Source organism: Ctenopharyngodon idella, chromosome 22, assembly GCF_019924925.1.
Source record: "Ctenopharyngodon idella isolate HZGC_01 chromosome 22, HZGC01, whole genome shotgun sequence".
Classification (NCBI taxonomy): domain Eukaryota; kingdom Metazoa; phylum Chordata; class Actinopteri; order Cypriniformes; family Xenocyprididae; genus Ctenopharyngodon; species Ctenopharyngodon idella.
The window spans coordinates 27,743,280-27,759,014 of NC_067241.1; the positions used below are offsets into that span (position 1 = coordinate 27,743,280).

General features: G+C 38.8%; 1 protein-coding gene across 4 annotated transcripts in view; it reads right to left on the bottom strand.

Annotated features, from left to right (window-relative positions):
• znf512b (zinc finger protein 512B) overlaps positions 1–9,884 on the bottom strand; it is an 86,584-nt gene extending 76,700 nt beyond the window's left edge. The window contains exons 1-2 of one of the 4 annotated variants that reach the window (XM_051879677.1): positions 9,591–9,884; positions 5,077–5,202 (exon numbers count right to left, since the gene is read on the bottom strand). In XM_051879677.1, coding sequence (XP_051735637.1) covers positions 5,077–5,200 — 124 coding nt within the window. In that variant the 5' untranslated portion in view covers positions 5,201–5,202; positions 9,591–9,884. Of the gene's footprint in view, positions 1–5,076; positions 5,203–5,499; positions 5,702–8,977 lie in introns of those variants that run through there. The other 3 variants (XM_051879676.1, XM_051879674.1, XM_051879675.1) reach the window with 3 other exon arrangements.
• Between the last annotated feature and the right edge of the window lie 5,851 nt (positions 9,885–15,735).

Below are 15,735 nucleotides of genomic sequence, written 5' to 3' on the forward strand. Positions count from 1 at the left end.
TTACCCTTCACCGGGAGTTTGATTGACAAGCGATCTAACCAATCATAACGCTGAACACGCCATTTTGGACGGAAAAACAAGTCAGGAGTTAGAAAATTAACCTCGGTGGATTTGAACTTGAAAAATGGTGTGTACTGACGTCTTTCCGCGTTTGAAACAACATTCCTTCTCATGTTCATTCATGTTTATTTGATGCTATAAATTATAACTATAACATAACTAGTATGAAGAGATTATCGGTTCACGAGCCGCTTGAGCTGAGGTGCTTCAGCAATCTGTCACGACACATTAAACACATTGTTCGAATTTCTTAAAAAATTACACAATTTGAAAGCTGGGACTTTGTTTAATATCATAAGTAACCTGCTCTGTCTTGTCTGTCGACGTGTTGTCAGTGTCCTCTTTGCTCTGCAATGTATTTTTCACTCTGTGGCGTGACCGCGCCATGGCTTGTCAGACAAAGCAACAGTAACTAAGGGGGACGGGTCTTTGCGAGGAGTCAATTACACACAGAAAGCATATTTTCCAATAAACTGACTTTTTTCTCGGAATTACAAGATATAAAATCACAACTGCAAGAAATAAAGTCAGAATTATGCGTTATAAACTCGCAATTGCGAGATATAAACTTGCAATTGTCACCGTATCTCGCAATTCTGACATTATAACGCAATTATGACTTTATTTTTTACAATTCTGACTTTATAACTCGCAATTGTAAGTTTATATCATGCGATTCTGAGAAAAAGTCAGAATTGCAAGATGTAAACTCCCAATTGCGAGAAAAAAAGTCAGAATTGTGAGATAAAAAGTCGCAATTATATCTTTTTTATTTTTTATTCAGTGGCGGAAACAAGCTTCCATAGTCTACACTGGACACATTAAAGTTAACGTTATAAACTGGTCATTTGTCTTTCTGAGCGGATACATGATGATGCTGTATTAGTGCTGTCAAAAATATCGATACTTCGATATGTATCGATACTGAAATATCTGAAATATCTGTTCCAATACTCCTTTTCTGCAGTATCGATACACCAATACCAGCTGCGCGTTCTCGCCGACAGCGAATTGACACACGTCTCCTCTCACTCACTCGTCTCTTTCGATCCGGTTGGATTCTGCTTGTATTGCGCATACTAATTCCCACGTTTCGTGCTCACACCAAAAGCGCGTACACCACTGATTTATATAAGTGGCGCACACATAAACACATAAACAGCTCGCGAGTACCAAATTGAGTTATTTTTCCTAGCTTATTGTGCTTAAACTGTCGAATACACACAAAACGCCTGTCTTAGCGAGTATTCAGGTAAAAACAGTCAATTTTGGAACGCAAATAGATGAGAAAGTAAATGCCTTGCATGCGCTCTTAAAGTGACAGCAGCCTAATAAACCTGCTGCTGTCTTGTCATGTTAATAAAAGAACAAAAGACAGAGAAAATCACTCACTACTCTTGACTAAAAACTAATAACTAACAACTAAATAACTTATACCTATAATTGTAAGCATTAGTCTGTATTTAACTTTTACAATGAAGACCACCCAGTGTTTGATTACTTTAATTTGTGCAGTATTTCTTACCTGAATATTACTGTTAGACCCATCTGAAAAGCCATGTTTATTTCATTTGTCTCTTTATTCTATTGTATTTATTTGTGCTATAGTTTGCAATTTGTTTATTTGTTCTTATTTTATTACTGACTTTTTATTTTTGTCTTTTTTATTTTTTGTAAATTTAGTTCAGTTTCAAATAAAGCCTCCCAGTGCTGTGTGTAAGCTACTGCAACAAAATTACCCAAATTATAGGCTAAAAATAAAAAAATATCTGTATTGCAGTATATATAGCAGTTTTCCCCGTGGTATCGAAAATGGTATCTAATATCAATATTTTTCAAGGTATTGTATCGAAGTTGGAAATTCCAGTATTGTGACAACACTATGCTATGTATGGCATTGAAGCATCCATTGTAGCGCGTAGCATCGTAATGCCCCGTTCGTTTGAATGTCTATTTTTGAAGGACTAAATGCAGTGAATTTAAGGCTTGCACTTCTGTCACCAAAGCTGAATGTCTTTTCCCATGTAGCGCATCAGTCATGGTCCAACAGCTGCTAAACACCTTCTGGCTCCACCTGCTACAGTCGCCACGCGCCAAACTCATGCTATAGGTTGAGCTGGAAAAAGACTTATGGATCTGAACAGACTGCTCTCAATGTTTACAATTCTGGGGGAGATAAACCCTTGAATGGCAAACTAATAGTAGTCAATGAACAATAAACTGGGTTAAGAAAATGTATTTTTAATATAAAAACACTTGTGGTCTTCCTACGAGTCTTTAAAGCTGCAGTCTGTAACTTTTTTTTTGGTTAAAATTGATCCAAAATCAATTTTTGAGCAAGTACATAACCAGCCAGTATTCAAAACTATCTCCTTACCTTAGCCCGATTCACAACGGTAAGCTTGTAATTATGTTTTCAGTGAGAGCAGTGCTGGTAGGTTTCCACGGGAAATTCAAGCATGTAGCCGTCATTACGTCACATCTGTTTACATAAAGAAGGAGTCCCAGCTAGTAGGCTATATGGCATGTGAGGATGCTGCTGGTAGCGGATCATTTATAGCCTTTTCTCACAGCAGCTGGAATAATTAAACTTATCATTTTGATGGCTGATTGTAATCTAGAAAGGTCCAAATCATCAGTGACGATTGGAGATTCACCCGTAGTCAAAAGCAAAAGACTTCAGACTGCGGAGTGGCTACAGAAATTGAAACGCTACAGGTAATGCTAATACACACTAAATACACATAGTCACTAGGGTTGGGTATCGAGAACCAGTTCCATTTTAGAACCGGTTCCAAATTTCAAAGAACAGGGCATTCGATACGATGCGCGCATTTCGATTCTGTTTATCGATTCCTGACTTTTTTTCAGTCATTCTCGCACGGTGAACAGCAGTGAGCATTTTACAGTTGTACCTATCTGCTAGGACCTGCGACAAGGACCTTATCACATCACGCACATACGCAGTTCATTACAATCGGCACTGACTTTTCTGACTTCAACACGGCATTAATCTGAAGGAATGCACCGTGTTTGGGGCCGTTCACATGTCGCGTCTAAAAACGCGTGGAAAGCGTGGCCACGCCACTTTCTCCTCCTTTCCAAAGCGCTTTCGCTCCTGTGGCGTCTGTCGTTGCTATGCAACCATGAACTGCGCTCTGCAAGATGACGAGGAAGTATCAGCAAAGGATTAATTGATTTCTAGCCCTTGCATTAGCTTTACTAGATATATTTATGGAGATGAGAAATAAAACCCGGCTGAGCTTTTGATGTTGTTACGGAAAGGCCGAAGCTGATCGGTTGGTTCTTGTCACATAACCCGCGGCATTCTGAAAAGAATATAGGCGCGCCTGGAAACATTTGAAATAACGCGCCTACATTTGAAATAACGAACTGTGAACTCGAACCCAGCCGCGAGTCCTAAAGCACCAGATACAGCTTAGCAATAGCAGCGTCTCACACTCAGGTACAAAAACAGTTACAGCCTAGTGGCAAGAATAAAAGGTAAAAACATTATTCTTGAAGTATTTGCTCTTTTTTTCTCTCCATAAAAAAAATATTGGAATCGAAATTGAGAATCAATAAGAACCGGATTCGATAAGCAGAATCGGAATCGTTAAAATTAAAACAATACCCAACCCTAATAGTCACGCAATGCTGATGTTGTTAACATTAACAATTTGAGAACAAAGTATAACAATAATAATAATTTGCATGGTTTGACGCGATCCAAGCTAAGCGATCATTAGATTTAATCACCATTGGTAGCGTGATTTATTGTAAAGCTTTTTTTCTCAGTTGGTCAGAACAAAAGAGGCAGACATGTTACTTACTTGTTCAGATGATATTTTCCAGTGAAAATTCTTATTTTGGTCATATTTCCAAGATGTGGAATCTGTGATTCTGAAGTACCGTATCTACACCGATGTGGTGACTGACAGCAAACATTAGATTCATCTGCGCTGAGGAGCCGTGCCGATGCAAAACCCACGTAAAGATTATAATTCCGCAAATAACTGCAATTGCAGGTTTCAAACAGAGATGGCGACAAAGAGGCAAGAATTACGGACTGCAGCTCTAATGACGTAATGCCGCTTTGACTGTCCAAATTTAGCATTTTAATCTACAGTACATTTTTATCATATGTCTTGGAGCATCACAATAATATATAACCGTAACCGTTACACCCCTAGTAGTTACTATATTAAAAACAGTCAATTATGCATAGTTACATGCAACTAACCCTAAACCAAACCATAACCCTAATTATATAGTAAGTATAATGATGAATTTCATTCCATACTGAATTTTCACCTACTTCATTCCATAGGTTAATCGACTTTAATGCATTTTATTGTTTAAAGGGATAATAATGCAAATTGAAATTCAAGTCGAAAAAAAGGAATGTCGCAAAAAAAAAAATTAAAAAAAAATAAAGCACCATTTCCAACAAGATGATATACTGCTGGTCTAATAAGTGCATAACTTCTTTCCATTCTGCTTGTCCATTTAAACAACTTTGTTCAGTGCTTTGCTTGGGAACTGACACAATATTCAGTTTTACTCCAGCACTGAACATTTGTATAGCCCTGAAGTTCATCTAAGTTCAGCCATGCAGGGAGATGGTATGTGTTTCACTGACATTAAAAACAACCTTACTACCAGTAGGACTTCATCTGTCACCACAATAAGGCAGCCATCATTTCCTCTCTTAAGCACATGTGTGAAATTGCTTGTCAAAACCTCAGTGTAGTTGTAAAAAAAAAAAAAAAAAAAAAAAAAGACATACTCTACAGAGTACAGACTTCTGAATATGTACAAACAAAAATCTAAAAATGATGTCAATGATTTTACAAAGTTTTTTTTTTTTTTTTTTTTAATATGCCTTTCATTTAAAGATCAGTGTTTGGTGAGTGCCACCTGCATCAACCAAGGATTTGTTAACACTTTGCATGCTCTGTGCGTGTTAGATGTAGCTCTTTATTGTATTTCTAAACTCAAGCAGCTTGTTCGTACCGTGATTGTCGTTTTCAGTGCTGCCCATTCGGGCCATCTCGGCGGGGCGGGCCTGTTTGGCAGCGCGCCCCTTTGACAAGCCAGATGAAGGCTTCACCACCCGGGCACCGCTGGAGGTGTCCATGCCTGTTTAGGACACAAATAGATCAGGCCAAAGGAAAACACATCATCTGCATACAGACAAAATAAACACAAAGATGCGTTCACTGTATTTGAAAGTATTTAAATCGGGGATTACAAACACCTGCTGAGACAGTACAGCAGACACACAGAATGGCACAAATTGCACATACACACACATCTAATTTTCATTGCCTGATTGTATAAGGGGAAATTACAATTACAGCCTTTCGGCATGGTTGTCCCGAATGAATGGGATAGTTCTATCTATCCATCTATCTGTCCATCCATCCATCCATCTACCTCTCCATCCGTCCGTCCGTCCATCCATCCATCCATCTACCTCTCCGTCCATCCATCCATCCATCTGTCCGTCCGTCCGTCCATCTGTCTGTCTATCCATCCATCCGTCTGCCTGTCTGTCTGTCCATCCATCCATCATCCATCCATCCGTCCATCCATCCATCCATCCGCCTGTCTATCCATCCATCCATCCATCCATCCGTCTGTCCATCCATCCAACCATCCATCCATCCATCCATCCATCCATCCGTCTGTCCATCCATCCAACCATCCATCCAACCGTCTGTCTATCTATCCATCCATCCGTCTGCCTGTCTGTCCATCCATCCATCCATCCATCCATCCGTCTGCCTGTCCATCTATCTGTTGATCTATCCATCCGTCTGTCTATCCATCCATCATTCGTCTGCCTGTTCATCCATCCATCCATCCATCCATCCGTCCGTCCGTCCGTCTATCTGTCTATCCATCCATCTGTCTGTCTGTCCGTTTATCTGTCTATCCATACATCTGTCCGTCCGTCCATCCATCCATCCGTCCATCCATACATCTGTCCGTCCGTCCATCCATCCGTCCATCCATCCATCCATCCATCTGTCTGTCCGTCTATCCATCTACCATCCATCTATCTGTCTGTCTATCTATCCATCCATCCGTCTGTCTGTCCATCTATCTGTCGATCCATCCATCCATCCATCTGTCTATCCATCCATCATCCGTCTGCCTGTCCATCCATCCATCATCCATCATCCATCATCCATCCATCCATCCATCATCCATCCATCCATCCGTCCGTCTGTCTGTCCGTCTATCTGTCTATCCATACATCTGTCTGTCCGTCCGTCCATCCATCCGTCCAACCATCCATCCATCTGTCCGTCTATCCGTCTACCATCCATCTGTCTGTCTATCTATTTATCCGTCCGTCCGTCCATCCATCCATCCGTCTGTCTGTCCGTCTATCCATCTACCATCCATCTATCTGTCCATCTATCTATCTATCTATCTATCTATCTATCTATCTATCTATCTATCTATCTATCCGTCCGTCTATCTATCCGTCTATCTATCTGCCCGTCCGTCTATCTATCTATCCATCTGTCCATCTATCTATCTATCATCCATCTGTCCATCTATCTATCTATCCATCCATCTATCTATCCATCTATCTATCCGTCCGTCTATCTATCCGTCTATCTATCTGCCCGTCCGTCTATCTATCCATCTGTCCATCTATCTATCTATCCATCCATCTGTCTGTCTATCTATCTATCTATCTATCTATCTCTCCATCGTCCGTCCGTCTATCTATCTATCCATCCATCAGTCTATTCATCTGTCTGTCCATCCTGTTCATCCATCCATCCATCCATCTATCTATCTATCCGTCCGTCTGTCCGTCCGCCCGTCTATCTATCTATCCATCATCCATCCGTCCATCTATCTGTCTGTCCATCATCTATCTAGTTTTTGTGTTTTTCCTATTTAGCACACATACATACATACATACACACATATATATAAATAAAACCAAATGAATCGAGTTCAGTCTCTGGCTGAATATATTTTTCTTTTCACAGTCACTAATCCAGAAGGGAAATGGCCAGTTCACTGCAATGAATGAAGCCTGACAATGACTAATTAAAATAAACAGCGCACTGATTAGAATGTGATCATACTTTCTTATTAACTTAAATCAATGTCATTTCAGTTCTTCATTAGGTTTGGCCTAATGGGTCACTAATTTGTGTCTTTTTAAACTTCCATTAATTTAGTGTTCTATTATTTGCTGAACAGTGGCCGGGCATATGGCTGCATGATTTATCATGTGTCAAAAGAGATTTTATGAACATTACAGATAAATGTTTCATCTAATGCATGCCGTGGGAATGTTTCGCTGTCAGAGGCACTAATACATTTCCGGTGAACGCTAATTGAGAGGTTTACTTTTGCCATTAAAGCGTGATCATTACAAACTTCCATACGATTAAAAGTCGAAATGCTACATGAACTGAAACACACATATACAGTATGTTTGAAAGACAAGAAATCACACTCTAATCATCACAGGATATGCTATAGAACGTGACAACCCTTCCACATTCAAATGCCAACCAAAACAACAGGTACTGCACACAAAGCAGCAAAGCAGCCCGCATCCTGTATCACCATATCAAAGAATGGCCCTCCCATCACCTAACCCACATAGAAGAACGATGGATCTTCAAGTGCTGAAGATCATTAGACCAAATTATTTATGGCCCAGAGACTGAAGCTCATTTGTGAGCCAGAAGTTTATTCCAGAAAGGAAAAGAGCAATAAGGTAATAGGAAAAGCAGCTGGTAGGACTAAGTGCTATGGTATTTGGGGAATTTATCACACACTTTAGAAAGGCTGTGAATGGACTTGTGCCTACACAATCAGAGAAACACACATGGCTTATTCCTGCAGTGCCAATCAAAATGTAAGTTTTGAAGAATAAATATGCTCAAGTTGTAATTGAATCAAGTATTTCTATAACAAAAAAATCCAGACTTTCTGAAATGCTCTGGTCAGGCTCAAGCACTTCAATGTTATTAATTACAACTTCATTATTTACACAATGGCAGGAAATGTAAGAGTGATTACTCAACAGAATGGAAATAAAGAGCTGCTGAAGTTAATCATTGCTTACTGAGAAACTGAGTTAGCTTACATGATGATGCCAACTTGAAGTTCATTTTGATATTAAAAAAAAAAAATTATATATATATATATATATATATATTACTTCTGAAATATTAATATTATAAGCGTTATATTTTCTGTCATTTTAACAGGATGAGATGTTTTAGAGTGGCAAAAACCAACTAATACCACAAAACATCACACAGTTCCTTGCTAATATTTATACATTTACAAATAGATGTTTTGTTGTTTTCCCATGAAAAATGATGTCACTTTCTGGAGAATGATGTCATTAAAGAGCTGGATTTGTTTATTTTCAGTTGGTTTTGGTTTTTTACACACCATTAACATGATGGAAAGTGATATTGAGGGCACAGAAAAACATCTATATTGACTGTCGATTAAAACAATATTCCCAACAACAAAAACACCTGCGATATTTAATTGTCTTTCATTTTCAACCCATGGGAAACTAATCTGTTTTTCATATTTAAGACCTGTTTTGTCTGAAAACTTATTATTTGACCCAATATACTACATGACAGGGACATGAAAATGTAGGCCTACTTCAACATAGTAAGAATGACCCACATAAGTCTTTCTAAGTGCTCAAACTGTGTTTGAGTGTTTATATTAGGTCTGACAGTTCATACATAAACATCACAACACATTTTTCTTGTATATTTCATTCCCCCCAAAAGCTTCAACACCTTGTAACACACTAAACCATGCTACTTTGCAAAGGAAATGCGAGCTTGTGCATTTATAGGCAGTATTGACAGATAATCGACTTCTCGAAGACCACACCTACCTGGAAAGCCACCCAACACTAGCGGGTGAGCGGGTGAGAGCGGGTCACCCACGTGGGGTCAGGCTGTAGCCTTTACTCTCGCGTCGCGCCGCTTGACTTTACATGGCAAACACACCTGGCGCGCGTGGGGTCGCGGACAGACGGGCGTTACGGTCGGTAGCCACACTCACAGCCCCCGCTGTGCGTATCCGCGGAGGGAGATGATGAAGAAGGAGGAGGAAGAAAAAAAAAGAGCAAGCTGATGCAAATGCCCACAAGCTGAACACTTTCACCGTGTTTCCAGACTGCACTCGGCGCCCCTCTTCATTAATATGTAATCCACGAGCTCTCTCGTTAAATTCCAAATCAAAAGCACGCGCACAAATACGCGGAAACGCCGCCAAAAATATGAAAATACAAGAAGCTTTCATAGGCAGTGAAGCAAAATGGCGACTTTAATACGAAGGAGGAGTAAAAAAAAAAAAAAAAACCCTCGCGCTGTTGCTAAAGGAGGCACGGGGATATGTTTAGTGCAGTAATCGAGGGTGGAAGAAGTGAACGCGACGGAAAGAAAGCGGAGGGGAAGGCACAGCGTCGCGCAGTTTCGCCGCAGCCCCTCGATTCCTGTCCTTACCTCGGGATTATGCCGTGTATTTGTTTGATAGGGATATTATCTCCGCGACCGTGTACAGTAACAGTATGGGTGCTGGGTCACGCGCGTATCCGCTGCTGCTGCCTTTGACAGTTGTGACTACAGTCGGCAGGCAACTTGCAAACTCTCGCGTTATTATTTATGATCACTCATTTTGATATCAGGCCAATCATTTTGGTATTTCTGCATAATAAAGCCCCTGCCTGAATGGAAGCGTTTGATGCGGCTCGACGTCATGCCGCTCAGTTATGACGAAAAGGCTTCGGCTACAATGTTGTAGCTTTATAGCGTGCACATAATTTGATAATGTTCCAAACGTTATGACGTAGTCTATGCGATTCTGAGTTTGGAGAAAAGATTACGTAGTTTTTAAGTCAGTAATATGAGAATATTCATACCATTATGACGCCGTCTGCGTTGGATAAAATATTTGGACTGGTTTTAACCATACTTTTGTTTCATACGGATTTTCCCATAGCGTTAAAAATGTGTTTTCATAAACAGTAATTATCAGAATTTTTGCCGTCCAAAAGACAAATGTAAATCACCTTAGAATGTTCTTAACATGACGTCGCATCTTTGAAAATATATATTGTTTGTGTCTGTACTTGCCATAATAAAACATATTTAATTTTTGTCTACACAAATTAAATTGAACTTTTGCATGCGGAATTTTGAACATTTTAATATTTTAATTCAATTGATCAACTAATAACAAAATATGACTTTTATCAAATTCTAGTTTATTTAGGCTACTCAATATTTATATTTTCTAAATAATTAGCAACTGAGGTCTCACTTTCCACACCTACGTCACGGGCTCTTTAAAAAGGCTTAATAGAGACTTTGACCCATCTTTTTTTCTCTTCACACTATGACGTAATGTAACTAACCACCATTACTGGGTCCACCAGGAGGGGGAGGCAAATGAATACTTTTCTGAGGCTGAGACTCCCGAATGTGGAAAAAGTGATACCCCAAAACGAATTCTTATTTTATACTGGCTGTAAATGGAATTGTCCAAATGTAACCTCAAGCCCTCAAAAACAAAACAACAAAAAGCACCCGAAAGTCCAACTTTAGCAGACAAGCTCTTGGATAGCATGCTAACATGCTCTGTTTGGTTATCTATTTTACAGCATTAGTTAACTAATTCTAATTTACCAAAAAGGGGTTTTCCATTATTACCTTCTCACTTCGTCTCTCATATACGTTTTATTCTCATAAGTGTCCACTAGTCAGCAGTATAGTGCAGGATTATTTGACAGTATATGATGAGTTTATGACAGATGATAACAGGCGATGAGCACTCAACACGTCTGTGGGCTGTACAGGCCTGTCCCTCAAACCATCAATCACATGACTTTAATAATGCACATGAAATATAAATATAAATCCTGTAGGCTTTTGTATGTTATTAATACATCAGTCATTTCTGCACAATTCACCATAGCAGTATAGAGATAGTCAGCTACAGAAAATCATATGTAAACGTTCAGCAAAGCCTTGAATTATATCTACCAGAGGCCATAAATGGCACATGAACCTCGTGTTAGTGACTGGTGAGGGCCGACCTACTCTGAAATGGACAGAGCTACAAAGTACTCTTACATAATGGACAGTTCGTGTCATTTGGACACATTCCCATAACCCTGTGGTAATACTGTATGTTAGTCCAGCTGTATTTTAGGCCATGAAATTAAGTAAAGCAAGCTGTGTGAAAATCTGCTCCAGTACAGAGTAACTCCTCACTGTTGAAATCCAAGAATAACGGAAGACATGGAGAGAAATTTCTTTTTGCTGCTGAGATTGGCAGTGTGTATGTTATTTATGTTTGATCAAGAGCTGTTATAGTTCAAAGATAGAGCAGCTTCCTTTGGGTTTCCTTGACGTTTCAGTTTGCATAGAGACTGTGATTCATCTATCAATTCACTTTCCAGGAGTCTTCATCTGGAATCCTTAGGGGATCCACCATTTATGGCTTGATCACAAGCTTCTTATTGTAGAAAAAAGTAAACAGAAATACAGTATTAAAGTATGGTTAATAATATTTTGACCACGGCAAAAGTTCTGAAATGAAAGTCATGCTGAATGTTGTCCCTCTCATGCTAAAATACATTTATATATTAAAATGTAACAGTGCTGTGATTAGTATTGTCTACTATATATTTTTTTTAAAAAGGCAAGAAGGTAAAAGTATGAGCCAAATGACGGTATCGTCCGCATAGAAATTAAACCTTGCATTAACAATACTGAAAAAAAGACAATTTATGTGTAAAGTAAATAATAATGGCCCCAGCACAGAACCTTGGGGGACTCCCTTTACAACCTCCATTAAATCTGACTGAATACCTTTCAATTAAATAATCTATATTCATAATTAATATCAAAATATTTTAAATGTATTCATTATTTTAAATTCAGTATTATTCATGAATTTATTTGACTTATAAATCATATTAATAATAATTGTAAAACTATTGTGTGCGTGTTATTTTTTCCAGTTAGTCTTTATTTTATATAAATTGTGTTCTGAAAGAAAATAGAAACATAGTAAGAATTTTCCATGCAACCCCATCCCCTCTCTCTTTCTCTTTATCTCCATTTTTCCATCATATAATGCAGCTGAAATTAATGGTTATGGTTGAATACGGATCGACAGACCATAAATCTACTTCCAGTGGTGCTGATATATAGATTTGTGTGTTGCTGATAAAGCAGAATGGTGTCACAGATCTTGAACACCATTAAGCAGATTTCTCAACACTTACTGGTCAGTTTACCATCAGGTGTTCACTTACCTTTGAGTCACGGCCCAGTGGTTGCAGGGGAGAGTCACGAGAAGAGTTAAATGATAAATAGGATGGCATGAGAGATACAGTATTGGCTAACAATGGTTTGTGTGTGTGTATCTTTTACAGCGATGATCGATCACACAGATCTTTCATCTTAAATAGATGGAGTGTGTAACATGTGTTTTGTGGAGCACAACATGAACAGAACCCAGGGGAAAGTGCAGTCATATATCACAATAGCAGAGCAGTTCAGGGATCTCAAATAAATGCTGCTGTCACAAGTTCACTGACAGAGAAACATATGCGTCCACGCTGCGCCTGACTAGTTCTGAATTTGCCCCGTCACAGACGGCGTTGTGAATAATGAAAGAGAACATACAGAAAGCCTTGCTAAAATAGCATAGAGCATTTGTACGTAGATCCTACTGGGGGGGAAAAAAATGGTCTGGTAAGCTGGTCCAAGGGTTTGTTTGCTGGTTTTATAGAGGATTTGGGATTTGGATGGTGACTGACCAGCTAAACCACCTGAACACCGGCTTGGCCAGGCTGGGACACCATATAGACCAACTTAAACCTGCTAAAGGCTGGTTCAAACCTTTTTTTTTTTCTTTTTTTTTTGCTGCAGGGGATCATATAATATGCCTTTTTTAACTATCCTTAATTGTTATCACTTCGAGAAATGCATGGATTTATGCTGCCTTTAAGTCTTCATGGAATTTCTTTCTTTCTTTTCACTTCCTGATGAAAAAAAAAAGGGAAGATTTAAGGTGTATTTAAGGTGCGAAGAAAAAATATGTTACTATTTTTTACTTTATGATTACATCACACATCATTTTTAGAGTTAAACTTAATTAAACTGGAAAAAAAAAAAAAAAATGGTAGAAAAGTGAACATGAAAACAAAGATTACATTTCTAAGAACCTGGCACATGTACTGTATATGTTTATAAGATTTTTCGATAACACTTTATATTGTGTTGATGTTGTATTGCAAAACACTTGTGCTGCTATTGAGGTCAGATACGGGTAAGTTTAGGGACAGGTTTGGTGTTATGGGTAGGTTTAAAGGGTTAGTTCACCCAAAAATGAAAATAATGTCATTTATTACTCACCCTCATGTCGTTGTACACTCACAAGACCTTTGTTTATCTTCAGAACACAAATTAAGTTATTTTTGATGAAATCCGATGGCTCAGTGAGGCCTCTAAAGACAGCAGAGTACTCTAAGATCCAGAAAGTACTCAAAACATATTTAAAACAGTTCATGTGAATTCAGTGGTTCAATCTGAAAATTATAAAGCGACGAGAAAACTTTTTGTGCACCAAAAAAACAAAATAACGATTTTTCCAACGATATCTAGTAATGGCCGATTTCAAAACACTGCTTCAAATCTTTTGTTTCGAATCAGTGTTCAAAAAGTTCAAAGCAAAGGGAAATATTTTCTTTTAAAGAAATCTCTGTTTAAGGACTACAACAAACAGCTGGTAGGGACTACAACAAGCTTCTTCCCGGGTTGGTGACATCACTAACCCTAAAATTTACATAAACCCTGCCCCCAAGAACACGCAACAAAGGGGGGTTACGTACTGTATTATTGCAATACAGTAAGTAACACAAATACAATAGCATGTCATAAAAGCAAGATGACAACGTGACAAGTTATAACCGTAATTCAACTAAACTACACCTGTTCTATCTTCATGCAGCATATATTCTCTGGCTCTGTAGGATCTTACAACAGTTCCCACACGAGCGATTTATAGATTATCATGACAGAATATGCTAATCAATGATTTTAAGATAGTTAACTCCACATCAGCTACATAAATTTATCCACTAACCATCCTGTTGCATTCTACATGCTGTCACTTCTTCTTGAGTCTCCCCATCATTGTCCGCCTAATCGGCGCTGCTAACACGAGCTCTTGAAACTCCACCCTCTTCTTAAGAGCAGCAGCTTATTTGCATTTAAAGGGACACACACAAAAACGGAGCGTTTTTGCTCACCCTCAAAAAGTGACAAATTTAACATGCTATAAAACAATGATCTGTGGGGTATTATCAGCTAAAACTTCACATACACACTCTGGGGACATTAGAGACTTATTTTACATCTTGTAAAAGTGGCATTATATGACCCCTTAAATAAATATCCTGACATATCTAAGCTTTATAATGGTAGTGAACGGGACCAACAAGTATAAAGGTCAAGAAAGTGCATCCACATGGCTCCAGGGGGTTAATAAAGGCCTTCTGAAGTGAAGTGATGCATTTATGTAAGACAGATATCCATATTTAACAAGTTATAAAGTAAAATATCTAGCTTCTTTTCTTCTTAAGTTGAAAACGGAAGGTGGTCTGGCGGAAGAGTTGGTATAATAGCGGTTGGTCCCGTTCACTGCCATTATAAAGCTTAGATGCATCAGGATATTTATTAATATAACTCTGATTGTGTTCATCAGAAAGAAGAAGATCAAGTACACTTAGGATGGCTTAAGGGTGAGTAAAGCTTGGGCTAATTTTCATTTGAAAGTGAACTAATCCTTTAAGGTGTAAGGGAAGCTCTTCAGTGTCATGATAGATGTAATTACAGAAATTAATTACAGATGTAATTACATGCATGTATTTTTCAAATAAGTACAATGTAAAATGTACAATAGGTGCATTGTATCAATTGATACATTTAAATGTTAGTGCAGTTAAATGCACTTAATATAAAGTGGGACCCATTTTTCCTTTTAATTTTCTTGTCATTGGTCCTGATAAACACAACACTGGTGGTGTTCATGTGCACTCATATAAAATCATTCGGACATGACTTGAAGGCTACACACACTGTATTACTGCATTTCTGAGGCAAAATATTTTCAGGTGGCAGATTTGCTACTGATTCTGGGAATGAGACAAAGTACCCTCTGGACAATGTCCCACAGCTCTAACTGCCCTCTGTACTGTCAGCATTTGATTGGTTAAGCCATGTGGCAGCCAATGAGGCATAACCCCCGAGCTCCAGCGCTGTCAGATACTGTCACATAATGTCACGGGCTGCTTATAATGTGCGTATTTGTGTGTGTCTGTGTTCCAAATGCACAGATAATTATGCGGCTGCAATACTCCATGTTGTGTGGTAATTGCCTCTCAAGGTGGCGGTGGACATCGACCGCTCTTTAATTATCTGTTTGTGTGACAGCTGCTTCCACAAGTGACACCCAGAGACACAAAGGTGCGCCGAGCGCCAGACGCACTGGTCTGTTCTCTGTTGCAGAACTGCACAGTCACTCAGGACTTTGGGCTGACAATTTTCCCTGCAGGAAAAAAAGGAACAGGTGGTG